The following is a 26,548-nucleotide window of genomic DNA, read 5'->3' as shown; positions in this document are numbered from 1 at the left end:
ACAGGAAAGGAATCCCAAAGTCAGTCGACAACAAGATGCCACAGTGGCTGGTCATCGGCATTTCGGGTGTCACTTGCGGCGGCAAGACGACACTGGCCCACAGTCTGCACGAATACTTCAAGGGCCTGAGCGGTGCACCGCTGTGGAACTCCCCATACACCATTGGCGATGTGCAGCTAATCTCCCAGGACGACTACTTTCTGCCTGTGGAGGACAGGCGCCACACGCTCAACGAGGCGTTGAAGGTGATCAACTTTGAGCTCCTCACCTCGCTGGACATGAGCAAGATGTTGAATGACATTTCCCAGATCATCAAGGGACGGCATCTGGCACCCGAGCCGGGCGAGCAGTTGGTAACCTATGCTAATTTCGAGCACTATGCCCTGCAATTCCAGCAGCAGTATCACCAGCACCACTACAATGCGAACTACTACAAGCAGGCCGGAGCCGTTAACGGTGCCTATCAGTATGTGCCTCAGCAGCAGCAGCCACGGCAGCATCACCATCCCCAGATACACCACCAGCACCAGCAGCAGCAACAGCAACAGCTCCAACAGCAGCAGCAGCATGCGGCGCACATCATGCGATTGAATGCCCAACTCGCTGCTCAGTTGTTGGATAAGAAAATCAACTTTCTCCTGGTCGAGGGTTTCATGATCTTCAACCAGCCGGAGCTGCTGGCCCTCTGCAATATCAAGTACCACTTTCATTTGCCCTATGAAAAGTGCTTCGAGCGGCGCAGGAAGCGAACCTATGATCCGCCAGATGTTACCGGCTACTTTGAGCTGTGTGTGTGGCCGCACTACGAGAAGAACTTTAGCGAGTATCGGGACTGCAAGGACATTACCTTTTTGAACGGCGAAATCTCCAGGGACAAGATCTTCAAGTATGTGCTGCAGCGCATCGTCCACTACTTTGAGGAGCGCTGCGATGTACCAGCGGCAGCGCCGCCCGCATGTCCGCCACAGCAGAAACGCTTCGGTATGCTCTACGTGGGTGGATCGAGCAACAATAACCCAACAATATTACCCACGGCCTGCCCCATGGAGCAGTAGTAGGATTAGCAAGTGGCTAAAAGTGAATACCTTACCTTAAGGCATACATACGAGTATATGTACAACGTTTTTATTAGTTAGTTTTATTTCGTGTTTAAGATAGTTTTTATGTGATGTGGATGAGATGTGATGACATGGATAGTCTCTCTCTATTGAAGGAAACCCGGTTCAGGAATTCATACTTTAGCTGTGCTAAATATTATATAATTGTATTATATTACGATACTCTTTTTTTGTCTCTTCCCCCCGTTGAAGTGAAATGTAAACCAACTGGAAAATGGTTAATTTGGTGAGGGATTAACGATGGAAATATCGATGTAAATGCGTATATATGATGAGTGAACCTTGTACATATTCTTTAGTGTATAATTAACCCCAACCCCCACACAAGTTTAAAGTTAGCCCCTAAGACGACTATGAAACAAGAGAATTCTATTTTTTCTTGTGCGAAACAAAACACACACCCAACACACAGACATACAAGTAATGAAAATAAAGAAACATTTAACCAGAAAACTGCACACACACAAGATAAGTAAATGATCATCGAATCGAATTCATTTCAAACTAATTAATTTGTTTATTCTGCTAGAGAAGCCATCTCCAAAGGGTTCCAAGCGGAGGTTAATTTGGGTTTATGCGTGGTTTAAAACAAGAGAAATAATAATAATAAATATATAAACTATAAATTAAACCAATATGAAATATACAATCTTGTCATCGCTAGTAAGGGTATTCAGTATTCTGTATCTGTAGCCTGCAACCTGCTAGAATTGTGAGTAGTAGGAGCGGTGCAGAGTTATTGCCAATTGAATGCGTAAGTTAATTGCTGATCGGGGGGGACTACATGGATTATATCAATGTATGTTCTTCTTTATGCTTATAACTATGGTAATAACTTTCTGCTTATATATGTTGTGGGTCTAGGCTGTGGCCTCAAGCGGCGCTATCGGTGTGGTGTGTATACGTGCCGGAAAGGCAGCTGCAAAAGGATACATAATAAAGCCAATCGTTCAATCACGCGCAAGTTCTACTCACCGACAACTAATTTCGGTTTCTTTTAGAGGGCATCCCAGTCGGTTTGACTGTTGTAGACCTCCTCTTCGAGCCACACTGCATAGTTTGCCTTAAAGTAATCCGTCAGCTCCACTTTGCGATCCCACCAGCCCGAGTGTCCGAAGAAGGCAAAGTCCGAATGCGTGAGAATCTCGTCGCTGGGGAAGCCGCCCTCCACACCGTAGTCATTGAGCTGCTGCTGTTGCTGCTGATTATTGCCACTGTTGTTGCCTCCGCCTCCTCCTCCGTTGTTGCCACCGTAGCCGTTCGAGTCGGCTCCCCCAGTATTGCCACCATAGCCGTTGCCTGCATTCATGTTTGACTGCTGCGAATTCTCTGCATTCTGGGTTGCCGTGCCACCTCCGCCGTTGTTGCCGCTTCCACCACCCGCTCCGCACTTCTGGGTGGCCTCCGGATACCGCCGCAGATTGAAGCGATCGACACAGGCACGCAGCGTGCACTCCTCCGCCTGGAAGTCCCAGGGACGCGACTCGAGATCATTGCCAAAGGCCCAGTCGTCGTTGAGGCGATGACGCACCTTGGAATAAATGGCGCTCATGGTCTTCATGTTGGACTTGCGCCACTGGCGGCCCAAATACTTGGTCTGCATCTTGAGGAGCTTCAGCACGTAGAGCTGCATCATGGCATGGCGCACCTTAAGCGTCTTCTTGAGAATGGGAGCCGACTTGAACACAACCAGCATCATGACGCGCGAGTGCTTCCACTTGATAAGCTTGTTGAGTATGCGCAGCAGATTAATGCACGAGAATACATTGCGCCAGGAGTAGGGCTTGTCGGACATGTCGGCGCCATAGACGAAGCTGTCGCCACTCAGGTCCGGCTGCTCTCCGATCACGCAGGAGGGGAAGTCGAGCAGTGGGATGTTGTTCTTGGTGTTCACGTACTCGGTGATGGTCTGATTGAAGAACTTCAGCACCAAGGGAATGCAGTTGGCGAACACCAAGTGCTGTGACATGAACTCAAACTGATAGACGTGATTGATCTTGAAATGCTTCAAGTAGAGCAGAATAATGGCCGAGACGGCCTTGACAATGATCTCCTTGTGCCTGCCCATGTCCACTGTTAGCTTGGTCGACTGTGTGGCCGTCAGCGGCATCTTCTTGGGCAGCACATCGGCCATTATGTTGATGCTCTCCGTCTTCGACTTGGATGTGGGCGAGGCAGCCAGCAACACCTTCAGCAGGGCTATCATGTATTGCGGCAGATTGGGCAGTATGGCCTGGTACAGGATCTCTGCTGGCGTGAGCTTGATCTCATCCTCGTGCGTGGAAATGGGATTCCTGGCAATGTCCTCCTCCTTCTTGATCTGCATATCCGCCAGACTCATGTACATGTGCCGCTGCAGCGTCTTGAAGCCCTCGTGTATGGGCTGTGGCAGGCCCGCCAGGCTCTCATGATCCCCAATCAGGGAGTAGCCAATGAATTTGTTCCGCGAAATATCCAAGAACTGATCAATGTCCTTCTGCCGCACCTTGGGTGTCCAGGGCAGGCGCGCCGTGATCTGCACTGGGGGCACTGCGGCGAGGGGTGCTGTGAGGCTGGGCTGATTGTTGGGATTGGCCGTCGCCGTGGTTGAGGCGGAGGAGGAGGGATCATCGAAGGGCCGATAGTACTGCAAGAGTTCCTCCTCGCCATTGCTGCCACCGTTGTTGCCGCCCGAATTGTTGGCATTTCCCGATCCCTCATTGCCACTCATCTCCATGTCGATTTGCTCCGGCTCGTCCAAGAAGCGTTGCTTCATCAGCGATCGCCTGTGGCAAGCAGACAAAAGTGTGATTAAAGATAATCCACCATAAAGGGGGATCTACTCTACTCACTTGAAATTCCTCTTGGGATACTGATTCTCCAGAATATCCGTTGCGGTGGCGGGGGGTGAGCTGGCTCGCATGCATTTTGTGACCTCCAGCGTATCCTCAGTGATCGGATCCAGGCCCACCTTCAGTCGGTACTCATTCTTGAGATTCTTCAGGACATCCATGCCACCCAGACCCAGGAGGGAGACCTTCCAGAGCAGCAGCACCACCTTCTTCATGGGAAACTGTGGAGCAGCGCCACTGCAGAAGCGCGTTATCATGCCGAGCAATTTGACGGCCAGCAGTTCGCCATCGGGTAGGGGGGAATTGATCTCCTGGACAAACGACTCGGACAGATCCTTGTAGTCCTCACTCGCCTTTTCGCGCTCATCGCGAATGGTTTCCGTGATGATGTACAGCACGGAGAGTATGACTCGGATGTCTGTGGAGTCCACCAGGGTGACGTTCGTGATCTTGACGGCCACAATGTCCGGGGAGCAGGCACTCTCGATCTCCATATTGAGCAGATCAATGAAGGACGAGAAGACGCCTAATTCGTAGAGGACAATCACATTGTCCCGCGTATTCTGGTGCTGCTCCTCATCAGATTGCACCTCGGCCCAACAACCCTGGGCCAGATACAGAATGCACCGAGCCGCCTGCATGCGTAACGTTCGATTTGAGACCTCAAGCTGGTCGATGAGCTTCATTACAATGCTGCGCTGTGAGGCTGAGTCCTGCTTCTGCCAGTTGGGCGGCAGGTCGTACAGCTCCATTTGGTCCTCGAATGCCTTGACATTCGACTGGAATTCACTGTACTCCGTGTAGCTATACAGCTCGGCGATCTCGTTTTGGTAGCTGTCCACATCGGAGTACACAAAGTCCAGGTCGGGGCCATCGCAGTTGGCGTCCACGTCGTGGGTGTCCTGCTCGAAGGAGTTGTTTATGGATGAGAGCATCATTTAGAAGCTGTTTCCTCTCACAGAGCCGTGTGTCTGTTCCTGTATGTGTGGGTGTGTACGGTGGGTGCGGATGTGTATCCGTATCCGTGTATCCCTGGTGCGGGCAGTGGGCGGCGTTGAATGTGTGAAGATGTGTTTGCGGTAGACCGTAAAAGAGGCCGACTCCTGTCCTGCTGACTCGCTAAAACACTGGCATTATACTATTTTGGTTGCATTTCACTAGAAATTTGGAAAAAATATGTTCTGTAAAAAACAAAACACACGCACACGCACAAAAGAAAGAAGAAAATTTATATATGTGACCGTTTGTGACTGAAAATACCAGAAAACGGATGTGCTATCACAGCAGTCACTGTCACAGTCACGGCACTGAACTGTTTGCACTCAGCTGATTTGAGGGATGATTCCAACTAGCAACATGAGCTTTTTAGCGAGAACCCTATTTTGTAAACAATCCAATAAGAGGTAGTCATGAAAACAAGTCAATCTTATGTGGAATTGATTAATCAATTGGATAAAATAATAGTTTTAGTGCTGAGAATCTTAACTAGCTGGCAATATTAAGTGGAATATCAAAATCGAGGAAAATGCTATGGGATATACGGTATATTTACGGTATATTTCGAAATGAGAACAGTATATTTTTGAGTATCAGATGGTATATAAAGCCCGCGGTCACACTCTTCACAAGCCGGCAGCAGATTTATTTACGCTTCCAAAGTTTACGCGATTACGAAATAAGTAAGCATTTTACCGAATTTAAACAATAGCAAGCCTTCGCAGACTGTTTTGACAATTACGTGGCTATAAAGGGAGCCTTTAATAGAGCTAATAGAGCTGAAAGCGCTTCTCAAAACACCTGCAAGTGTCGGCCTGTTGTATTGTTGCACTTTGCACCCCCCAGCGATTGTGTCGCATATCAGCGTGAGCTTGCACAATTCAGTCAATTTCTCAGCATATACTCGCCCAACATATAGTATACACCACACTATACATTCCTGATTCTTGTGAAATCAGAAATCAGTGAGAAAGAGAGCAATGGCTGGCCGCTCGCTTGTCCAATTTGTGCTTAGCGGTTTGGCCGTGGCCTTGGGCTCCTACCTGTACATGACCAAGCAAGTAATTACCAGAACACATCCAACCACAATAGTATTGTATCGTTTGCATGCGTAATAAATGCCCCTAACAATCCACTGGCACGGACACGAACATAGCCATCGCGCCTCCCCCCCGTTTCTCCTTTCTTCCTGCTTGTGGGGCGACAAATATGTAGGTTCGAGTTTGCCCTTCATGAATAACACATATGTATCCAGACAAGTATGAGTACTTGGCATTCCCTTATTGCTTTAATTTTCTCAATTTTCCAATCGTTATTTGCAGCCATTAAAGTATGAGTCTCAGGCAGTTTCAGACCATTTCGCAGCAAGTGTTCAGGTGCTACTCGACACGGGCCACAACAAGTCGCAGAATCCTTTATCCAGTCATCGAGCTGAGTCAGAGCCAAAGGCAGAATCTGAAATTCTGCACAGTCCTGCTGCCAGTCAGTTGTGCGGCCGTCGGCAGTGTTTGCCCTCCCCAGTACTCCACAGCAGCTGCCGTGAGTTGCGAGTTTTCGAGTTGTAGTTGTACTAGTAGTTGTTTATGACTAATTTCTGATACTTTATCTCTATGCTGAACTAAAAATATGTTGCGTTGACTATACCCCCAGACCTTTGCTTGCTCGTTATCTTGTAGATGTGTGTGCCCCCATGAAAGGAGACCCACTAATCATCAATGCATTACCCTTTGCTCTAGATCGACATGTCTGAAAAAGGAGATTACAAGAACGCCGCCTCGATCTACGAGTTCACTGTTAAGGACACCCATGGCAATGAAGTGTCGCTGGACAAATACAAGGGCCGTGTGGTCCTGGTGGTTAACATCGCCTCCAAGTGCGGCCTGACCAAGAACAACTACGCAAAGTTGACCGAATTGAAGACGAAGTTCGGCGAGCGCGGCCTTACCATTCTGAACTTCCCATGCAATCAGTTCAACTCCCAAATGCCGGAGGCCGATGGCGAGGCAATGGTCTGCCATCTGCGCGATTCCAAGGCCGATATTGGTGAAATATTTGCCAGGGTAAGATTATTTCCACAGGTGTTTGGGTAGTTTAACGATTGGTCATTTATTGGTTAGGTTGATGTCAATGGCGATAACGCCGCTCCGGTCTACAAGTACTTGAAGGCCAAACAGACTGGCACCTTGGGCAGCGGCATCAAGTGGAACTTTACAAAGTTCTTGGTCAACAAAGAGGGAATCCCAATCAATCGCTATGCCCCTACCACCGATCCAATGGACATTGCCAAGGATATTGAGAAAATCTTGTAGATCTCTCCCACAAAATGTTTACTTTAAGTCGCGCCTTGGACTGTGTCTTTTCGCGTAGCTTTAGCTTGTAATAACCAAGCCAGACCACAATTAAATCTTGTTGTTGGACTGGCACATGCACGCGCATGTTTGACCCTTTTTACTGGTTTTTGATTCCCACTCGAACATAAATAAACGCCATTTGTGGCCCGTTCACATTAGTCTCTCCGCTCCTCATTGGAAATGCAGGGCAGGGCCCCCACTTACCTGATGAAGACTAATCGGCAGCTGGTACTGCTGAAAATGCCAGGGCAGCGTCACAAACCCATAGATGTCTGCTCTTCCAGCTCCAGATCTGTGCGTGTTCATCGATGTACTTCCGACATGCAGAATTGGATGATATCTCGGCATATTCAAATATAATTCGCTGGCTTCATTCGATTTTGTTTGTTTTCAAAATATGTGAATTCTTTTCTATTTGCTCATTTGAATTTTGTGCTGTCAATTTCGAGTTTTGGGACATATGTTGCAATATCTTGGCATCAATCATACGTTTGTTAAGCTTGCCAGAGTGTAGAATTTTAGTTCAGTTACAAATGCAGCTCCAACATTATCGAAAAGGTTTGTAATTCCATGAAAAGAGTGAAATTATATAAAGGGAATTACTGATTCAGTTATTGGACATTTTTCAGACATTACGGCGCTTCAATTGGAACTCCAGCCAGTCCCCGACGTATAATGCAATTGCGGAGTTTTCACTGCACTGGATTGGATTCAAACTTCAACAGAAATCAACAGCTTATCATCCGCGATGTTTGAAAAGGATTTGTAAGTCAACCCAACGCCCTTTTTGAAGTGTTCAAGCAGATCCTCATTGCCCTTGGGTTGCTGTCAGTATCCACTGGGTAAGTCTTTCCTAATGATTGGTGGAACTTAAATTAATTAGAAGGCTTACATGGCAAAGAAATATCCAACTGGAGCAGTTTGATGTAATAGTATAGAAATAGTTAGTATAAAGTAAATTGTTTGCATACTGCGACCCTCAGAGACCCTTCTAGGCACCAGCCAGTGCTGTTCGAATTTGACTTTGATTTTATTGGTCTGTACTTCACACGATTAGGCTTTACCTTCTTCTTGTCGAATGCAAATATTCGCCAACTTTAAAGTTGCGCAAGAGTGCCTGACCAGCAATTCCAATCCCAAACCCCAGCCGAAATCAAGTGAGAGACCAACTGGGGGTGTCCAGCTGTAGGCAGTGGCAGTGCAACGTCTCTCTGCTTAGATTTCAAGTTCAAACGAGTCGCCAAGAGAGTTTGCCTGACTTCGACCTTCCGACAATTACTGGAAACTATGTGGCAGTGTCCAATTACGGATGGTGGTGCGGGTTTTTGGCGATTGAAATTCGAATTTGAGCTACGATTCGCAAAGTTCCAAATCGGAGGAGCGTGCCACACAAGTGTGAAGCGACGACAGCAATTTGTTGAATGCATCATCCATCAACGATCAGCGATCAGCGATCAACGATCGATCGATGCGTTCCGATGCGTCGAGTTGTGATGCGATGCCGATGCCTTTAATTGTAGAACTGGGGCAAGCATCTGAGACTCATCCCTAAACAGGGTGTTTACCTGTAGTTGCGTCGTCGCAGTTGACTTTGACACTGATCGCGATTTGCGATCGCTCCCCCAAGTCCATTTCCATTTCAAAACGTATCGTAAATCGGTATAAATATGCGCGGCACAACGCACAAATTGTTCAGACAGCGAGACGCGTTCAGCTTTGGAGGTGGTCTGCGATCGTCAAACGATTCGCAATTGGTTCAATATTCGGGTATCCCAGGATCACAGCAAACACCTTTACTTTGCCATGATGAGTCGGGCACTGCTGTTGCTCCTGCTGCTGGCTGGCTGGAGCTATGTGGAGGCAGCCACCCATGTGAATATTTCCATTGCCCAGCAGCCGGCCACGAATCCAGCGGATGTTAACTATGTGGATGGACGTGCCCCAGCTGAGCTGAAAGCGGGTCCCGTGATGATGAACGAGGAGGAGCGCTTTGAGAGGATTCAAGAAAGATCCCAGCAGCAATCACAGTCACAGATGGGCCAGCAGCAGCAGCAGCAGCAGCAGCAGCAGCAAGTGGGACAACAGCAACAGCAGCAATCTCCTCAGCTAACGCCTCGTCAGGGACAGGGACAGGGACAGGGACGCATGCAACGTCGCCGTAATCACAGTCGCCGCTTGCACCAGCAACTGCAGCCGCAGCTCCAGGCACCCCACAATGGACAATTCCGTCAGCGGAACCAACAGCTGCGCCAGAACCAGGAGTTCGAGAGGTACATCCAGTCCTACCACAGCCACGGACCCACCGTCGAGACTGTGAGTATTTCTGGTTGAGGGGAATGAAATGAATAAATAAATATTCTTGGCCACCTTTTTGCAGGTCTATGAATCATCGAACCCTGCTCCACAGCGCTACACACAGACCAGCTCTGGTGTGACTTCCTCCACGGATGACAGTGCGCCACAGAAGGTGGTGGCCATTGGTGGATCCCGATCGCAGCAGTTAAGCATGTTCGAGCGGCAAGTGGCAGCTCCGGTGTCGTCCTCCCAGGTACAAAGCGCCAATGTGGAGGTGGCTCCGGACACTAAACCCATCTATGAGCCCTCCCAGGCTCCAGTGGCAGCCGCCGTGCACGCCTCCTCACCTGGCGGCGGCAGCAGCAGCAGCTCCTCCTCCGTATCCTCCAGTGCCCCAGTGCCTGCTGGTGGTTCGCATCCATCAGATGCCGCCTCCAGTTACGATGCCACATCCAGCTTTAATCCTGCCACCAGCTACAACAGACCCAGCTACGATCCAAATTTGTACAACTACGACGAGGGCCAGGATGTGGACTACCAGGGACAGTACCCGCCAGAGGTGGACGATGGCCAGGGCTACGATTCGCAGGGCTACGATGACTACGGCGATCAGGCATCCTCCTATCCAGGCGGCTCGGGCTATCTGCCGCCCGCTCCTCCGCGCAGCTATGCTCAGCCCCAGCGACCGATGGTCACCAAAACGATTCAGATTGCGCAGCCAGCGCTCAAGGCGAAGAAGTACGAGGTGCGGCATCCGGCCATCCAGAAGGAGTTCTACGACATCGAGGAGCGTGTGCTGATCAAGCCGGCGGGCACGCTTGTCGTGGAGCTGGATCACCCCGTGGCCAAGATTCCCAAGGGGGAAACTCTGCTGCCACTGGGACACCCGCATCCCGCGGTGGCTGCTGCCTACAGCAACAACGGACAGAGCTACAACACCCAGAGCTACAGCAGCAATAGCAATGGCAACGACTATCGACCCTCCTACGACTCCTACGACTCCCCAGCCCAGTCCAAGGATCAGCAAACGACCACCGTGGGCTCCAGTGTGACGACCATGGCCTCGTACGATCAGGCGCCAAAGGATGAGTACGTGGAGGCACGGCTACAGCAGCAGAAGCCACAGCAGCAGCAGCAGCCATCGGGCGATGTTGTGGACAGTCGCCAGACCACATCCACCTCGGTCTCGGCCGTCGATGGCAATGGCAATCCCATCAAGATCAACACGAAACACCTCACACCAAATATGATCACCCGAGCGGAGCCAGAGCAGGAGTATTCCAGGAGTATCCCACCCAACGAGGTGCCCAACTATGAGCGTCCGCCGCAGCGCAGCTACCAGCATAGGACCAGCTACAACCGACAGCCCTACAACAATAATGAAGACTACTTCGCAGGGGAGTTCCTGCCGAACGTCAATTCAGCCAATATAGAGGCCAAGCCAGCAAGATTGGAGCTGGCACCGGTAGAGCAGGAGCAGCCACGCACTCAGATCATCAAGCACGAGCACAAGATCCATCTGCCGCCTTCGCAGCATAACATTTACTTGGGTCGCAGCAGCCAGACGCCGCCAAAGGAGCAGAGAATCACCGAAGTGCCCGCCCATGTGGCCGAGCTTAAGCCCTATCTGCGCAGCCACGTGGGTCCCACGGTGGTCTATGCCAAGGCTTCGGTGAGGCCTGCCGCTCAGCGGGGATACTACACTCAGTCGTCGCGTCAACGCAATCCCCTGGCCGAGGATCTGGAGTACAGTGCTCCCTACTCCCAAATGAGATTCAGTCCCGAGAATCAGTCGGCCAGGCTGGTGGAGGCTCCCGCCAAAGAGGTAGAGTCGCCTAAGGAGAAGGCCCAGTCCCAGGATACACACATTCAAATCCAAATCGGTAATCGTAATGAGGGTAAACAACCCATGCTAGTGGCATCCACGATCACTCCTGATTGCGACAAGGGACAGCAGCAGCACCAGCAGCAGCACCAGCACCAGCCATCGGCACGTTTACAGCAGCGACAACAATACTCGCAACGTCTGGTGGAGGTTCCAGCAGCTGCCGCCGATGTGTCTGCCACAAAGGCCACACCCACGCCCGTCCAGGCACAGCCTCAGGATGTGGATGTCTCTCTCAATGGCGGCGCTGGACATCTGAAGCCAAACGAACGCGTTATCGCCGCCACAGCGGCTCCTACCGATGCGGCAGCCACAAGCGAAACCCTGCATAAGCGTCGCATTGTGGTCAACCATCCGTTCCAGACGGTGCGCGAAGTAGTGGAGCACGAGCCGATCACCAACTACCATCAGATCCAAGTGAACGAGCACGCCCATCCAGCGCTGTACCATCAGGCGGCCTACTACCAGCCACCGGTGCAAACGCACGGCAATCTGGTGCACTTTCATTCGGCCTCAACGCATGGCAACCTCTACGCTCCGTACGGATAGGAGGATTGTAGTTCCCGATTCTCAAACGAAACGAACTGTGGCACTGTATCTTTGTTAATGCATTTTCATTGTTATTTGTTTTTTAGGAATTAAGTTTAAAAATATCCTTGACATCGGTGGGAGGGCCCTTTCCCTGTTTGATCTTCATCTGATTTGAATTAATTTGGTTTAAAAATCTAGGATTAAGTGCAGAATTACTTGCCATTAATAAAACACACACGAAATGCGACGAGTAAAAAATAATCGAGCGTTCTTTATTTTGGGAAAATGCGGAAATAAAGGAGAAAACAAAAAAAAACGATGGTTGTCCAAAAAGGTAGCACAGTGGCGCACCCAGCCAGCGCGGTAAATTCGCAAACTAAACAATTTTAGTTCCAGTTGCGACCGTTGGAAGCTGGAGCGCCACTGTGCACAAACACAGTAGCACAGTGGCGCCCCCAGCCATAGCGGTAAATTCTCGAACTAAATGATTTTAGTTCCAGCCGTGGCCGCTGTGATCGCGGGGGCGCCACTGTGCAAATGACGTGGTTGTTGTACAACAAATTTTGTTGTACAACAAATTTTTTCTTGTTGTACAACAAAAGTTGTTTTTGTTATTTTTGTACAAGTACAACTTTTGTTGTACAACAACCATGTGTTTTGCACAGTGGCGCCCCCGCGATCACAGCGGCCACGGCTGGAACTAAAATCATTTAGTTCGAGAATTTACCGCTATGGCTGGGGGCGCCACTGTGCTACTTGGTTTGTGCACACTGGCGCTCCAGCTACCAACGGTCACTGCTGGAACTAATTATTGTTAGTTCAAGAAAATGCCGCTGTTTGGTGGGGGCGCCACAGTGCTGACCGTTATATTTAAACCGATTTTCAAGTAAATCGCTTTAACTCGGCCATTTCTCACCCGATGAGGACAGGAAACGTGTCCTCGTAGTCGGTAGGATGTTCCGCATCACTTTAACCACCCAAGGAAATAAAGGATATTTACATTTTTGCTTTATTTATTATTCTAATTTAGTTTTGGTCATGCCAAAAGTATGTCTAAACAGTGGAAAAGCGTATATGCGATGTAATTAGTCGAGAAGTCGATAATTTGAGTTCCTCCCCTTGCCGTAAGGTGGTGCTCCATTAGTTTCCAAGTAAAAATTTCCAAACGCCGTGACGCTGTAATAAAATAAATAAATAATAAATTATACAAACAAAAGATATTTTGAATTTAAATTTCCGTTAACTGTCTCACCTGCGGCTAAGCTGCTCTCCCATGAAAACCACCTCAGAGTCTGATTTCGTTCCATTCTGACTTGGCCTGGAGCTCTCCCGTAGGCAGCTTTCCACATGGCGACTCTTGATGGCCTTCAAGCTGCAGGGGATAGTCGGAAAGTTCTGTGGCATTCCAATTGACTCCGCATAGAACATGACAGCCCTGTTGTGGCTGCAGCTATCTGGGAGGCAGGGGAGAGGTGAATCGGTAAGATACGAACGTTTGAAGTCGCTTACAAGCCTCGCGGAGGAGCTTACTGGCAGCAATTAGGTCCACATCCTCGCAACCTGGCTGCGGGGCGAATCCAAAGTTGGGATAAAAGTCTACAGTCCCGCGGGGTCTGAGGTCCCCGAAGAGCGGGTAATCCGTATGAATAACATCCACAAATTGCGCTGCATTCGAGCGCAGACTGTCCCCGGAGCGCTGTGTAAAAAGTGGCAGCGCAGGATCGAGACCTGTAACCCTGCCCAGAGTTCCATTAAAGTAGTGGCCAATGCGGCCAGCTATATGGGCGCCCAAGCTGTGTCCCACCACATGGACTGCTGCAGCGGCTATGCTGTGTCGCAGGAGAAACCTCTGCAGTTCCTTGGCCAGCACCAGGGACACCTTATCCACGGCAAATCGCGAGGAGGGATAATCCAGAGTGGCGGCAGCCGACCAGTCAGCCACCAGCACATTCTCATATCCCTGGGAGCTGTACGCTTGGAGGTTTGAGCAGCGTTAGCATAGGAACTAGAGGATTAAACTACCCGCTAGACCTCACCATTCCTCAGGGGCATTATGGAGCCGTGCGACCGCGAGGCCAAGTAGCCGTGGACAATCAGCTTAATTGAATCCACCGTGTTTACCTGTTCCACGCTCTGCAGTGGCAGCTCCGACGCTCCGGGCTCCAGGTAATAGATGTTGCTCTGACTCACCAAAGAATCCAGCAACGCGGCATGCAGGCCCCAAAGCTGGCAGAGCAGAGGCACCAGGCAAAAGCAAGTCTTGACCATGTTTCAATTACTGCACGGATAACACACGACTGACTAGCCGCAGTCACAGAGCTGCCTGCGATTTATATAGAGTCTCAGATTGCATGCTGAATGCATTGCATGTTATACAAATCGAGCGATTAGGGTGAACATCTCCGACTGCGAATGACGTACGCTAAGGAATCTCTCCATGCAATGGATACACATAACATTAATGTATTATCTAGGTATTAAGTAATTTTCCATAAATATTACACATACGAGTGAGTACACGCACAAGTTCGGGTATCGGGCATAAAGCTAGGCTGGGGGTTAAAATGCATACGAAAGCGAACACTCGCCGAAGCTGGTTCTCCTGGGGGATCCCTGATTTACACGAAAATGGCAGTGCCAATTCAGCACACAGAGGGGAACAGAGAGTATCATGGGCTAGCGGCGGGCCTCCTCCTCTCCGATGGGGCGTATCATCATGCGGACCCTTCGCAGCGAGTAGTCCTTGCCCTGGAAGGTGTCCCAGAAGATGCCCGACTCGCCAGCCTGGGCATAGTTCTGCTGGTGGTACTGTCCCATGATGTTGCTGGTGCCGCAGTTGTTGAACCAGCCGGCTCCCTTGTACCTCTGCGCGCAGCTGCAGTCCACGCAGTTGTCGTTGTCGCCGTCGATGGTGCTGAACTTGGCACCGGCGTGGTAGGACAGAGAGTCTCCTGCCGAGGGACTCAGATCCGCTTGGAACTGTCCCAGCAGACTCAACGGGTACAGTTCCCTCTCGCTGCCGATGGCAAAGGTGGAGTAGCCCGCATAGGCCACATGGCCGTCAAAGTCCTCGAACACGATGCGCAGCTCGTGGATGGCCGCAGAGGTCAGGGCGTGCAGTTTGTTCAGGCCAATGAAGAAGTCGCCGGCCAGATTGCCGAAGCCGTCCTTGTAGTCCAGCCAGCCACGCTCAAAGTTGATCTCGTCGGAGCTCCGGTTGAGTATCACGGTCCAGTCCCCGTCACAAGCCACATAAAAGGACTCGGACTCGGGGGTGAGCTGCAGCTTCAGAATGCCCTGCACCGACAGATAATACTGCAGGCAGCTGGTGGGCGGACTTAGTCGGGGATAGGCGGGAAAGGCAGCGGCTCCTGGTTGTCCGATGAGATTGGGCGGCACCCTGCGATGTGACAGGCGACGCTGGCGACTAAAAGGAAATGGATCTTTAATCATATATCCATGAAAGGTAAACCTTATTCGTTGCTTACTTGATTGCTTGAGCTAGCTTGAAGACATCCTCCTGCACGGTCCGCACACTCAGCGCCGTGGAGGTGAGCAGCGTGGCCAAGGCATCCAAGCGATCGGTCAGACTAATATCAACATTGCCAGCACTCGAGTTTGGCAATGGAGCATACTGCTGGGGAGCAGAGCGAACGGTGCGGGAGATATCTGTTTGGAAAGAGAGATTTTAGCTTGGGGTTTCCTTATGGCTTTCACAGAGTTAGCACAACATTAAAGACAACATTCGCCACACAACATGCAGGATTACCCTTCATCTTTCGGCGATTGTTTAGCTTTTGCTTCAACTCCCTAACTCTTCGGGGACCCAAGGTCAAGTCTGTTTCACCTTTTAGTTCATCCAGAGTGCTGCGTGAGAGCCGCTGGATGTGCTCGAAGCTGTCCAATCGCTGCTGGAAGTTCAATTGCTGCGCCTTCAGGGACTCCATGCGAGCGGCATTGCTGTCCACCAGTTGATCCAGTCTGCGGCATAAAGAAAACAATGATTAAAGATTAAGGCACACAAATCACTGCGAGCAGCACTCGTACTCTCACAATCATTGTTGACCCCATTTGGTGACCCTGTCTAATGGTCGCAGAAGTTGTTCCGATAAGTGGGAGAGACTTATTGCATTCCGTCTTTGTGTACAATTATAGACACAAAAGTCTTAAATATATTAGCCAAACAGGCGTCGGCGGCTGTGGCTGCGGCACAGCGAGTGCTGTTCAAACATGACCGAATTATAAACACTCTGATACTTGGAAGCAGTGCGCGAATTTTGGCAACAAAAAATACACAAATACTATATTTAATGGCCAGCAATTGCTGGGCAGCAGATGTTTTTTGGGGTGTTGCTTCATTCATGGATAATTGCCATGTTGCCGTGCTATTTGAGCATCATTAAAGATGTGCTTGTTGAAGTCATTGTTCTGCCAAATAAATCGCATTGGGGATTCGTTGGATTATTGACAAAGAAACAATAGACGGAGATGATAGTCTGGCGTTTCCAATAACATCTTCTATTGGGTTTCTGTTGTTTTGTTTTACCGGTTTTTTTCCCAAAAATATTTCATTACGTGCCCATCGAGACGTAAACCTGTTTGGGGCAGAGTGGGAGCTACTCACTTCTTATCGATGACTTCCAGACGATGGCGCTGGTCCTCGTCCAAGGTCGCCAAGATGCCAACTCGATCGTGCAAATTCGTCATTAGCTCCTTGTACTCGCAGCGGGGCGGAGTCGTTGTGGCACTCACTGGGCTGGCCTAAGGGCAGAAGAAGGACAGAGGAGGAAGAGAACAGACCAGTCAGCGTCAGTAACACAAGCAAAACCAAGAAAACCCCCGCGACACAAGCAAACGCACACGAGTCCAGCGCAATGAACTTGCGCCGTGACCAAAAACGAGACTTGCTGCCCAAAGGCACCAGCATCGTCACGGACTCCGTCACCTCACCCGAGATTAACGTAAAAGATACACAAAAAGTTCCACAAAATTATAACGCACTCGGAAGTTGGTGCGCAAGCGCGACCTCACATGGGCTGGCGATAGAGTTGGCGGCGCTTGGGTCATGTGTGGCTCCACCAAAGAGGAGCCCTCGCAGACACAGAGCAACGACAAGAGACAGGCGATGCCAATGGCCATCGCTTTTAATTGTACCGGGCACATCATAATATCACTTTGATCACATATACGTGTTGAGTGAATCCGTCTTTCAATCAATCAGTCAATCAATCGAACACTGATTTCGGCACCTAGCCTTGGGTGCATGCAAAGCCGAATTGATAGAACCGAAGAGCACAGCACACCACAGCACACACACGAGCGACGACGTCTGTTCGGGGCAAGATTCGCGAGACAATTAAACGAGCAGCAAAAGACTGCCTGCCGAAGCGAGCTTTTGTTCGCAGTAAAGCTTTCGCGAGATGAAGAGAAGATGCGAGAGAAGATCTCGGACGCGGCTCTCTTTTCTCTGTGCTTGGGGGATTGTCTTGCTTTGTTTACATGTCCGTCGTCGCAAAAGACTGGCGAAAAACCCCCTCGAACTTTTGGTTTCTTTGGGCTGTCAATCAGCTTAACACGAGTGAGGCATGCAAAATAGTTCTGTTATGTGAAGGGTGTGCAAGTTGAGTGATGCTCATCAGCTGATAATAATTAATTGAGTATTCAAAGAAGAGCGGAGCGGGCTGCGTGCTAAACTTTGTTGCGAGCTTTAATCTCTGGCTTTGCAATTAGGAATTCCATTACCTCATCAACAGCGTAGTATAATGTTTACCATAGTAATTACTCACAAAGTTCTGTTCATTGACACTAACCTGAATAAAACCTGCCTCAACCTGCAAGTCGTAGCCGCTCCATATGCAAATGTTTGCCCATGGCCATGCCAACTATGGAAAGGGTTTTGCTATGACTAACCCGATGTGACACTTGTACGTCCCGTCCAAGTTTTGTGAGGTAGCTTCTGTAGTGGCGGTCTCTGTGTTTCCCCCCTTTGATGGACGTCTATTTATAGCCTTATTTATATGGATTCTGGCCTCAGCCGTCAACGTTTGTAGAGAAAAACCTCACGAGCTGTATGAATATGGATACGTGAATGAATGCACTTTTCATTTGGATTTAACAGCTTGTTCACGATGCGCAGAATTACCTTTTTTGTGCTTCTGTGTTCCGCATTGTGTCACTCACTTATTTAGTTATTGCTAAATTATAATGCAATGACGAACCGAATGGCTATGGGTTTCTGAAGGTTGGTCAATGCTTTAGAGGAACCTTTCGCCTGGCCAGCTGTTGCGGAATCGTGCAGAGATGATTGCCCGCAGATACGATGCACAGAGACGGAACGGAGCCCAGAGCTCATCTCTTTCCAGTTACAGCCACAAGACGAATGACGCAATCGGGAGGCAGTCGGCCCATAGACGGAAAAAAGTCTCGTGTATATTGTTTGACATTTGTTCGGCCCAAAAATAAAGTAAAGAAATAAAAAAGAGTTGTGTCATTTACATAATTAATGCTTTTGGGTGTGCTTTTGGGTGTGCTTTTGGGCCTGGGATGTTGTTGATGATGATGCCTCTCTCTCCTTCTTCTCTTTCTCCCCCACTTCCCGAATCCGTCATTCACTTGAAGTATTTCAATTGGCGGGGGATGAGGTTAATTTCAGATCATGCCAACATTTTCGTTCATCAGAAATTATTAGCTTAGATTGTTATTTATGGGTGAAGGACCCAGCCATTCATCATGTAATTTGTGAAATGATGGCCTTCATTGGATGCCCAAAGTGGGACACCATCCATAATAATAGTGTTGCTCTCAGCATGGATTACTTTTCGCTGGCGTTTTGCCATTTTTATTTGTATTTAATATTAAATTATTGTACAGGTTGAACTTATTCAAATTGTATTTAGTTGCCATTCTCCATTTTGCATGGTAAATCATAAACATTCAATATTCAGTATTCCGTTCGGATACGGATCCTCTTTTATTACGAGTATTTAGCCCATCGTTTCGCTACTTAGAAATCAACTACAAATATTTACAAAATTTATCCACACATTCGGCTCAAGGGAGAGGGATGCGGTTGGTGTGGGGGTGTGGGTTTCGGGCTTGGGCAATTTGGGCCCCCGATTTAAACCCTATAACTATACAAAAAGTTGCATGCTCCATCTATTCATAATTAGCTTTACTTGATTTGTGTTAATAGATTTATTTTGTTTTTAACAAAGGTACATTAAATATTTACGACAAATTCAATGCATTAAAAATATTTAAGTTATCTCATTCGTATCCCTCTTTTTGCGGATCCTTCAATCTCGAACTCGTATCTCCACGTTCCAAATAGATTTATGTTTTACCTTTCGTTCCTACCTTCCTGCCAGGGTTCACTCTCGCTCGAGCTCTCTCTTGCTCGCTCTCTCTCTCTCTCTATCTCTATGGCTATGTCTATCTATAGGGTAGGGGGAACGGAACCGGAACCCTGCCGCTTAGCTACTACAATATATACTATATAGAATACCACTAGACACGTTCAGCTAAAAACATTCTTAGTTTATGTACCATTTCGATTACGTTTAGGGATTAGCTTAGTTTCATTCTGTTTCTGTTTCTGTTTCTGTTTCTCTTACATAATTGTTTGGTTTCTCATCTGTTCTTTTGTTTCGCGAATGTTGTGCAAAAGGATTTGATTTAATTAGAGAACAAAATGCCTCGAAAAAAGCATCGATCTAAACGTGCATCCGTGTAGATTGCAAAATAGAAACGAAAACCACAGTTCAATCTTCTTCGATTCGATTTTGTTGTTTCCATTGGCCATTGGCTTACAAACTATGGACGTAACCTTCGGGATGGGAAAAAGTGCAAAAAGTGCGTTGCCATGCTTCGTTACAATGTCACTACCACTGTTCTTTCGTCTCTCTATCTGTGTCTCTCTTTCTACCTGTTCCGCTTTCATTCATTTTTGATGATTTCGCAGGAAAACCAAAAATATATAGAACGGAATCCAGTGTTTACTTCTCGAAAACTTTTCCTCTGGCTGATATTTGTTTTCGTTTTTTGGCATTCATTAATTTTGAGTGTGTGCAAATTTCGGTTCATTTTAATGTACTTTTCTTCCGCTCTCGGGGGCTAGCAAATAATTCTAAACAATTTCGCTTTGCATTTCAGCATCTACTACTTGCGTTACTTATTTTTTGTTTTTTCTCTCTAAAGTGCCTAATTTTCATTTTCATTTTAGTTTTTGTTTAGTTTATCTTCATGCTGGAGTGTTTTTTTGCTGTGTGTGTGTGTGTGTGTGTGTGTGTGCTTTGTGTCTGTCTGTCTTGTCTGTCTTTGCATACTTTTTTCATAAATCACAGAAAAAGTTTATTCATTTGAAATATTTTGCTTTGTTTTTGTTTTCTCTTGGTTTTCGCTTTAGTTAAATTTGTTACTTTTTGCTACAAAATATAATCTGGTATCGCTACGAAAACGCGTGCGTTGATCGCTGCACACTGCCTGCCAAAAGTATAGCAATGGCCTGTGCCATTGGCCCTAATAAAGTTGTTATTTGTTATTTCCTTATGGCCCTTCCCACGGACTGCTTCTCATAAAACCTTCATCTTCTCATCTCAGCAATTTGATTGCATGCGACTCAAATGTGCTCGTCCCTACGTTCCGATGGATATACATTTATGTATATAGATTTCTATATCCATTAGAGATGGATATTCATAATATATTTTGTTCTACGCTTTAGTTTCTCTATACTCAAATCGTTTTTTGATTCATTTACCTCTTTCAAAACCGTCTCAAGTGTCTTTGATTTCAAATTTGCACATTTTGTTAGCTCTTTTCATTTAATTTCTTTTTAATTATTATTTGTATTTAAAAGTTTGCCGCTGCCCGCCTCAAGCAGCGGGCGTCCTCTCATTGGCAGCTCGGCATCTTGGCCCTAAATCGTACGTAACGTTTCATCGCTTCTTAGAATTATGGTAATGGATTAAATGGATTTCATTTTGGATTGGATTGGATTGGATTCATTCAATTGCGTTGCGTTGCTCTACAAACTCTATGTATGTACTCGTAAAATGCTCGTATTTCGGTTAGGTTACTTTAGTGTTTAGTTCTTTAGTTGATTTGATGGCTATTTAATGTCGTACTCGTACTCGTTCCTTCGGTCGATTGCTAAAAATTTCACTCTACTATTTGCGCTTCTCTTTGCTAAATTTAATTGTTTATCTAGTATTCATTTTGCTTACGTTTTGCCTCGAAAATGCTTAGGTTTCGCACCTCCTCTCTCTATACAATCAGCCTACCCCCCGCCTGGGGCTCTTCACTTTTCTTCTCTCGCCTCTCGACTTAACATTCATTCGTCTAAATGGATGGAGTTCTTTTTTCACTAATTTATATCTGCAAAAGAAACTTAAAAGGATACAGAAATTAATCAAATAATAAGCAGTAAAGGGAAACCCAAAATCAAATACAAATACAAATACAAAAGATGCAACAAATTAAATGGTATAAATGGATTTAAATTTATTTGTTTTTACATAAATTCATTTAATAATTATAAAAATTATCACTTAAACAGCGCGGCGAATCTCCCCCGGGTTTGTATTTAATGACAAAGAAAAGCATTATAAAAACTATTTAGTAGCGGATATGCGGATACCAACTCAAGGACTTGTGAGAGAAATCATAGTGGAGAAATAATGAATGTTGTTAGTCTTTTGCAAGTGCTTGATGGATCGATCATGACAAATTGCTTCCAAAAATAACTAAAATCGAAACTAAATACGATGCATAACACATTCACAAATCATTTAACGCAGACACAAGACTTTAGATGATACAAAAAACGAAAGGAAACGTTAAAAAAAGACATCTGCGCACTGACTACATTGAGTATCCTAATCGACAAGAAGGCCGCGGGATGGGGACAGCGATGTCCAGCCTTAGAATACAAAGAAATCTAAACTAAGTTTAGCAATTTGACTGAACATAAAATGCCGCTGCACAGCTGTGTACAATCCGTATTTGAAATTGTTTAAAGTATCTGCTAGTACGCTCGCCAAGCGCTTCACTCACTCACTTTTGAATGCAACTAATAACTAGAAAGTATCATAGAATTATAGTACAAAAACGTCAGCAACTGGAACACACTCCCTCGTCGATAATATATGGCTGTCTGAAGTGATTGGTTGATTGGTTGATTGGTTGGTTGATTGATACGATTGATGTCTTGTGCCTAGTCCAGGAGCTTGATTGGGGGTTTAGACATATTTCATTTGGGGTTTGGGGTGGGTTGGGAGCTGGGCTTTTGTTTTTAGGATCCCCTAACAATAGAAACGTACGCCATCCACAGAGAGGACTTGCTTTAATTTTCATTTATTCTGTCGATTTGGCTCCGTGTACAGCTGCACGCCTTCCACGGTGAATATTGAGGTTTCTATAGAGAGTGGGAGAGAGTGCGAGAGAGAGTTGCATTACTAAATAATAATTTTAATTTAAAAAAAATATACATTCAAGTTATGACAACATTCTGCACGACCTGGCCGTGCGCCGTGCGCCTGGCCATGACATGATTTAATTTACGGCCGGGCCGAGCCAGGCCGCCATCGAACGGCGCAGCGCATGCGGCAATTAAAATTGCCTTTTGCAAAATTGCATTTGCCCCCTCCACTCGGCCACACACAAACACAAACACAAACACACACAAAACCAATACCTCCCACTGGAGCTGCTGTTACCCTCCTCTAAAGGACCACAAAAACCTCTAACGGGGTATGTTGACCTTTTCGCTTGGCCATGATAAATGAAGCGCATTAGTTGCATTTTAATTGATTCTATCTGTCGGCACAAGCCCCAAACTATACACCCCTGCACCAGAAGCTACTCTTCCCCCCCTCATTAGTTAAGTTTTGCTGCTCCCCCGACTGTGATTTAGCCAGAAATTAGCATACCGGACCCTATCAGTTTGTATAAATCACAGCCAAAACCCGTAAATGGAACACACAAAAAAATGGGGTTCGGGGTTCTTGTTTGTGTTCGGTGTCCCGAGGGTTCAGAGGGTTGCCTAAACAAATCACGCGGTAATCGCATTTTAAGCACTCTTTAAGCTCTGCTCACCCCTCGCCACAAAAACTCCCATTTAAAGTGGGGAATTTGCACTTCATTCATTTGATGCTTTTTCGGTTTTTTTTGTTCCACACTGCACTGCACGCTGGAGTGCAGAGTGGCTCTGCCATTGGATTGCATTTCATTTGCCAAATTGCATAGTCTGCCCTGAGACTTTTCCTTGAAATTGTTGCCATTTACAAAAGGGGAGCTGCTCTTTCTAATGAATACCAGTGCTCTGGATTGCCGGAAGTGAATGTAAATTGTATTTACTGCAGATTGCATTGAGTGCAGTGGAAATGGACTTAAATTTGCAGCCTGCTAATTGCTTATAGATCCCAAATACATAGACTGCGCTCAACAAAGGAATTTTGAGTATATATAACCGAGATTTATAATTAGGTTTCCCTGTGAACAGTTTTTCCTGGTGTTCTTTGCTCCACCAACTTGTTGGCAAGGCAAAGAAAAGTTTTCGCCACCACTTGGAATACAAATTAAAACTGTGAAATGCAATTACAGTTAACTATACCTCAGAAAAGGATTCGCTGGCCTACCCCTGCAGGGGAGCCGCACTGAGAAAAGGCAAACAAATTGTCGCGAAACTTAAATGAGTTGTCCCTGCCCCCAAAACTGGAGTAGGAGCGGGCTAGCTACTCTTTTTCCCCATCTCGAAACTTTAGGCAAACATTTCCTCTCTTTTGCTGTCGTAGTATCGTATAAGCTAGAGCTTCTGTTAATTGGTTTTCTAGCCGACTGGCCACACAGACAATGCGACAAAGTTGCTCCACGTGCAGCTCATTCGTTCGTTCGTGGTTCGTTCCGGCGGCAAATGTTGTAAATATTTAATGCCTTAATTCAATCCGCTGCTTACCATCTGGCAATTCGTAGAGTTTCTTTGGCAACTGCGCAAAGTAGGGATGCAGCAGTGCATCATCGGCGCCGATCCGCTCCTCTGGATTCAGCTGCAGAAAGGCGTTCGCTATCGTCTCACCCTCGATGATGTCGTACAGTCGTGGGAAATTGTGACCCAGTTTCCTTGGCCGATAGAAACCTGAATATCAAATCAAATTAGTTGCCAAACTTTACTTGAGCTTCGGTTCGGTGCAATTACTTACCCAACTTGTGCGGCTTGTAGCCTGGGAAATGGGTTACCCCCGTCCACGTTTCCTCTGTGGGTGTGCCCAGCAATTTGAATATCTTGTCCAACTGATCGTAGGTATCACGTATGCCGGGGAATGTGGGCATCCCAGTGACCATTTCCACAAAGATGCAACCAACGCCCCACATGTCCAGCGACGTTGAGTACTCGGTGCTGCCCAGCAGGACATCTGCAGACAGAAGGGAAAACATGAAAACTTTCCTAAGCAAATGCAGTTTCTTTCCACTAGCTTTTATCTCTCCCTCTCTCTCTCCCTCTCTCTCTCTCTCTGTTTGTGTTGAGCAATAAATTGCAATTTTATATACAGCAAATGAGAGGAGCGGAGAGCTGGGTTTATCATGTTCTGGTTGCCCGGAGCAACCTTTATGCTTATCTTTTTGACCAGCAGCAAACAAAGTTTCCACACACACACACTAATACACACAGGTGCTGAAAACACACCACATCCGCTCTCCGCTCTCTGCTTTCCCTGCTCTTCCCCTGCAGCACTTCCTGTGCATTTTCCTACTCCTTTTTCTTTTTTGTTGCCACTCTCTCCTTTCAGCTGCTGCCAAGAAGTGCAGATTAAATTTGTTTAACATGCTTCAGCATGCCCCCAAACAGATCCCAAACTCTGACAAGGATGATGATGGTGGCAGCAGGAATTGCATATTAGAAAAAATTAACTTTATTTCTTTGGCTCTCTCTTGGCTCACTCTTTGGCTTTTCTCCATTAGTTTTCCATTTAGCTCTGGCAAATTGATGGAAAAATCTGAATTGTTTATCCTTTGTCAGCAAAAGCGAAGAGAGAGAGATAGAGAGAGAGCGGGAGTAAGGAGCGCCTGCAGGCTTAGTCCTGGCATTAATTTAATCCGACTCAAGTCCTGGCTGTTGCTAAATGCACAGTTTTCAGCCTGACTGGCGTTCGTGGCGCCAATTAATGGCTGCCATTTTTCCTGAGAGCTTTCAGCGTCGACTGCACCACCACACCACAGCACACGAAACAAGCGAAAAACTAAATGCAATTTGGATATTTAAGTCCTCTCAACTACAGTCTGTTTGCACTTAAATATCTATCCATCTTTTCTCTCTTTTTATGGATAGCAAGAGCATACATGAAAAGGCTTTTTGGTGTTTGGTTAAAGCCTGGAGGATTAATTTTAATTACTGGGAGGGAAGACTTCCACTGATTGAAATATAAGTGTGGGAATGGCAGAGGCAACCACTGAAATTTGTTGGGAGAAGAGAGTTCTTGCTGCCACTGATAAATGCCTTTCATCTCAATCTAAAATGGCAACATTTGCCATGCTTTCTTCGCATGAAAAGTCAGTAAAAAAACAAGTATTTTCAACTGCTTGATTGGCTTAGTAATAATTATGACAAGGGATATTTTTTCTACTTTAACTATGAAAAAAGAGAGGTGGATTCTGGGAAGCTTTCTTCTACAGTAAATTACAAGTTTGTACACCGATTCTAGGCAACTTCTTGCCACTGTTCAACACAGCGCAAATGCTGTTTCGGGATAACTTTCTGTAGCTGAAACATTCGCTGGAAGAGCAGCCTAAGCGATTCCCGGGAAACCAATCGGCTTCCAAGGGTTATCCTTCTACCCAGAAGCCCCTTGCTGTATCCTTTAACCAACCCACCTGGTGGACGATACCACAGCGTGACGACCTCATGCGAATATGTGTGACTGGGTACGGATTTGGCCCTGGCCAGGCCAAAGTCGGCAAGCTTCAGTTCGCCGCAGTCGCTGATTAGCAGATTCTGCGGCTTGACGTCGCGATGGAGGACACGACGCTTGTGGCAGTAGGAGAGACCGCGCAGCAGCTGGAAGAGGAACAGACGCACATTGCGATGGTCCAGACCGCCAGGATGTTTCTCCATATATTGCGATAGATCCGTGTTCTGCACAGCAAAGCAGAAGGAATTTCAGCATTAGCAAGGGGTTGCATGTCGAATGAGTGCAGGAATCTACTTACCACATACTCAAAGACAAAGGTCAGCGTCTCACGGGTGTGCACGATGTCGTGCAGCGTCACAATATTGCTGTGCTTCAGTTCTTTCAGCAGCGAGGCCTCACGGATGGCCGTGAACGGGGCACCCTCCTCCTCCTGCAGTCGGATCTCCTTCAGCGCCACCCGCTGGTAGGTTAATCTGTGGGCAGGACAGAGCAGAAATTAATAAGATAAATACTTAAGTGGCGCTGGGGCATGTCCAAGGAACAACAATTACACAGCTGCCAGCAGGAGCAACAAGGAATTAGGAGGAGGCTGCCCATGCCAAAGGTCTTTTGTGGGACGTTCCCTTTTGTATATTAA

At 47.2% G+C, this 26,548-nt stretch overlaps 7 protein-coding genes across 18 annotated transcripts in view; 3 read left to right on the top strand and 4 right to left on the bottom strand.

Annotated features, from left to right (window-relative positions):
- Window positions 1–5: 5 nt before the first annotated feature.
- LOC117589398 (nicotinamide riboside kinase 2) lies at window positions 6–1,622 on the top strand. Its single transcript, XM_034281317.1, has one exon. It carries the CDS (start codon window positions 36–38, stop codon window positions 1,053–1,055), a length of 1,020 nt encoding a protein of 339 aa, XP_034137208.1. The 5' UTR covers window positions 6–35; the 3' UTR covers window positions 1,056–1,622.
- On the bottom strand, window positions 1,612–5,171 carry LOC117589396 (striatin-interacting protein 1 homolog). Its single transcript, XM_034281312.1, has 3 exons — window positions 3,950–5,171; window positions 2,094–3,883; window positions 1,612–2,037 (listed from the first exon to the last, which is right to left on the bottom strand). The coding sequence occupies exons 1-2, from the start codon at window positions 4,885–4,887 to the stop codon at window positions 2,116–2,118; spliced, it is 2,706 nt and encodes a 901-aa protein (XP_034137203.1). The 5' UTR covers window positions 4,888–5,171; the 3' UTR covers window positions 1,612–2,037; window positions 2,094–2,115.
- LOC117589397 (fibrinogen C domain-containing protein 1) lies at window positions 2,655–17,366 on the bottom strand. 4 transcript variants are annotated; one of them, XM_034281314.1, is made up of 7 exons: window positions 17,009–17,366; window positions 16,632–16,768; window positions 15,777–15,988; window positions 15,496–15,676; window positions 14,657–15,434; window positions 14,303–14,304; window positions 2,655–2,665 (listed from the first exon to the last, which is right to left on the bottom strand). In XM_034281314.1, exons 1-5 carry the CDS (start codon window positions 17,171–17,173, stop codon window positions 14,684–14,686), a joined length of 1,446 nt encoding a protein of 481 aa, XP_034137205.1. In that variant the 5' UTR covers window positions 17,174–17,366; the 3' UTR covers window positions 2,655–2,665; window positions 14,303–14,304; window positions 14,657–14,683. The 4 variants fall into 4 exon arrangements, with proteins under 4 accessions (XP_034137205.1, XP_034137204.1, XP_034137207.1 ...); XM_034281313.1 differs by lacking the exons at window positions 2,655–2,665; window positions 14,303–14,304 and having other exon boundaries at window positions 14,449–15,434; XM_034281316.1 differs by lacking the exons at window positions 2,655–2,665; window positions 14,303–14,304 and having other exon boundaries at window positions 14,449–15,434; window positions 17,087–17,366.
- On the top strand, window positions 5,541–7,332 carry LOC117589401 (probable phospholipid hydroperoxide glutathione peroxidase). 3 transcript variants are annotated; one of them, XM_034281320.1, is made up of 4 exons: window positions 5,541–5,628; window positions 6,268–6,484; window positions 6,682–7,005; window positions 7,063–7,332. In XM_034281320.1, the coding sequence occupies exons 2-4, from the start codon at window positions 6,278–6,280 to the stop codon at window positions 7,252–7,254; spliced, it is 723 nt and encodes a 240-aa protein (XP_034137211.1). In that variant the 5' UTR covers window positions 5,541–5,628; window positions 6,268–6,277; the 3' UTR covers window positions 7,255–7,332. The 3 variants fall into 3 exon arrangements, with proteins under 3 accessions (XP_034137211.1, XP_034137213.1, XP_034137212.1); XM_034281322.1 differs by lacking the exon at window positions 6,268–6,484 and having other exon boundaries at window positions 5,542–5,628; XM_034281321.1 differs by lacking the exons at window positions 5,541–5,628; window positions 6,268–6,484 and adding an exon at window positions 5,863–6,006.
- LOC117589395 (probable serine/threonine-protein kinase yakA) lies at window positions 7,491–12,253 on the top strand. The gene is made up of 3 exons (XM_034281311.1): window positions 7,491–7,854; window positions 7,926–9,609; window positions 9,674–12,253. The coding sequence occupies exons 2-3, from the start codon at window positions 9,100–9,102 to the stop codon at window positions 12,023–12,025; spliced, it is 2,862 nt and encodes a 953-aa protein (XP_034137202.1). The 5' UTR covers window positions 7,491–7,854; window positions 7,926–9,099; the 3' UTR covers window positions 12,026–12,253.
- LOC117589399 (lipase member H) lies at window positions 13,048–14,296 on the bottom strand. Of its 2 annotated transcripts, none has more exons than XM_034281318.1 (4): window positions 14,044–14,296; window positions 13,517–13,981; window positions 13,260–13,461; window positions 13,048–13,183 (listed from the first exon to the last, which is right to left on the bottom strand). In XM_034281318.1, exons 1-4 carry the CDS (start codon window positions 14,273–14,275, stop codon window positions 13,093–13,095), a joined length of 990 nt encoding a protein of 329 aa, XP_034137209.1. In that variant the 5' UTR covers window positions 14,276–14,296; the 3' UTR covers window positions 13,048–13,092. The 2 variants fall into 2 exon arrangements, with proteins under 2 accessions (XP_034137209.1, XP_034137210.1); XM_034281319.1 differs by having other exon boundaries at window positions 13,538–13,981.
- A 4,886-nt stretch (window positions 17,367–22,252) lies between the features above and the next one.
- Window positions 22,253–26,548, bottom strand: part of LOC117588846 (cyclin-dependent kinase 14) — a 104,880-nt gene continuing 100,584 nt past the window's right edge. For all 6 annotated transcript variants that reach the window (XM_034280341.1, XM_034280342.1, XM_034280343.1 and 3 more), the window contains 5 exons: window positions 26,210–26,384; window positions 25,874–26,135; window positions 24,205–24,417; window positions 23,961–24,140; window positions 22,253–22,421 (listed from right to left, as the gene is read on the bottom strand). In XM_034280341.1, the coding sequence (XP_034136232.1) occupies window positions 22,357–22,421; window positions 23,961–24,140; window positions 24,205–24,417; window positions 25,874–26,135; window positions 26,210–26,384 (895 nt within the window). In that variant the 3' untranslated portion in view covers window positions 22,253–22,356. The remainder of the gene's footprint in view (window positions 22,422–23,960; window positions 24,141–24,204; window positions 24,418–25,873; window positions 26,136–26,209; window positions 26,385–26,548) is intronic.

This window comes from Drosophila guanche, unplaced genomic scaffold (assembly GCF_900245975.1).
Source record: "Drosophila guanche unplaced genomic scaffold, DGUA_6, whole genome shotgun sequence".
Lineage (NCBI taxonomy): Eukaryota > Metazoa > Arthropoda > Insecta > Diptera > Drosophilidae > Drosophila > Drosophila guanche.
The sequence above is the reverse complement of the archived record's forward strand: the minus strand, read 5'-3'. Positions and strand labels throughout refer to the sequence as shown.

Bases quoted from the DNA above. Each gene is read 5' to 3' on its own strand.
- LOC117589399 (XM_034281318.1), bottom strand. From the start codon at position 14,275: ATGGTCAAGACTTGCTTTTGCCTGGTGCCTCTGCTCTGCCAGCTTTGG. The intron at 13,982-14,043 runs GTGAGGTCTAGC...CAAACCTCCAAG, and splicing joins CATAATGCCCCTGAGGAATG to CGTACAGCTCCCAGGGATAT. The intron at 13,184-13,259 runs GTGAGACAGTTA...ATTTTATTACAG, and splicing joins GGAGAGCAGCTTAGCCGCAG to CGTCACGGCGTTTGGAAATT.
- LOC117589401 (XM_034281320.1), top strand. From the start codon at position 6,278: ATGAGTCTCAGGCAGTTTCAGACCATTTCGCAGCAAGTGTTCAGGTGC. The intron at 6,485-6,681 runs GTGAGTTGCGAG...CCTTTGCTCTAG, and splicing joins AGTACTCCACAGCAGCTGCC to ATCGACATGTCTGAAAAAGG. The intron at 7,006-7,062 runs GTAAGATTATTT...TTTATTGGTTAG, and splicing joins TTGGTGAAATATTTGCCAGG to GTTGATGTCAATGGCGATAA.
- LOC117589397 (XM_034281314.1), bottom strand. From the start codon at position 17,173: ATGATGTGCCCGGTACAATTAAAAGCGATGGCCATTGGCATCGCCTGT. The intron at 15,677-15,776 runs GTAATCCTGCAT...CTTTCCAAACAG, and splicing joins CAATCGCCGAAAGATGAAGG to ATATCTCCCGCACCGTTCGC. The intron at 15,435-15,495 runs GTAAGCAACGAA...ATTTCCTTTTAG, and splicing joins AAGCTAGCTCAAGCAATCAA to TCGCCAGCGTCGCCTGTCAC.
- LOC117589398 (XM_034281317.1), top strand. From the start codon at position 36: ATGCCACAGTGGCTGGTCATCGGCATTTCGGGTGTCACTTGCGGCGGC.
- LOC117589396 (XM_034281312.1), bottom strand. From the start codon at position 4,887: ATGATGCTCTCATCCATAAACAACTCCTTCGAGCAGGACACCCACGAC. The intron at 3,884-3,949 runs GTGAGTAGAGTA...TGCTTGCCACAG, and splicing joins TATCCCAAGAGGAATTTCAA to GCGATCGCTGATGAAGCAAC.
- LOC117589395 (XM_034281311.1), top strand. From the start codon at position 9,100: ATGATGAGTCGGGCACTGCTGTTGCTCCTGCTGCTGGCTGGCTGGAGC. The intron at 9,610-9,673 runs GTGAGTATTTCT...ACCTTTTTGCAG, and splicing joins ACGGACCCACCGTCGAGACT to GTCTATGAATCATCGAACCC.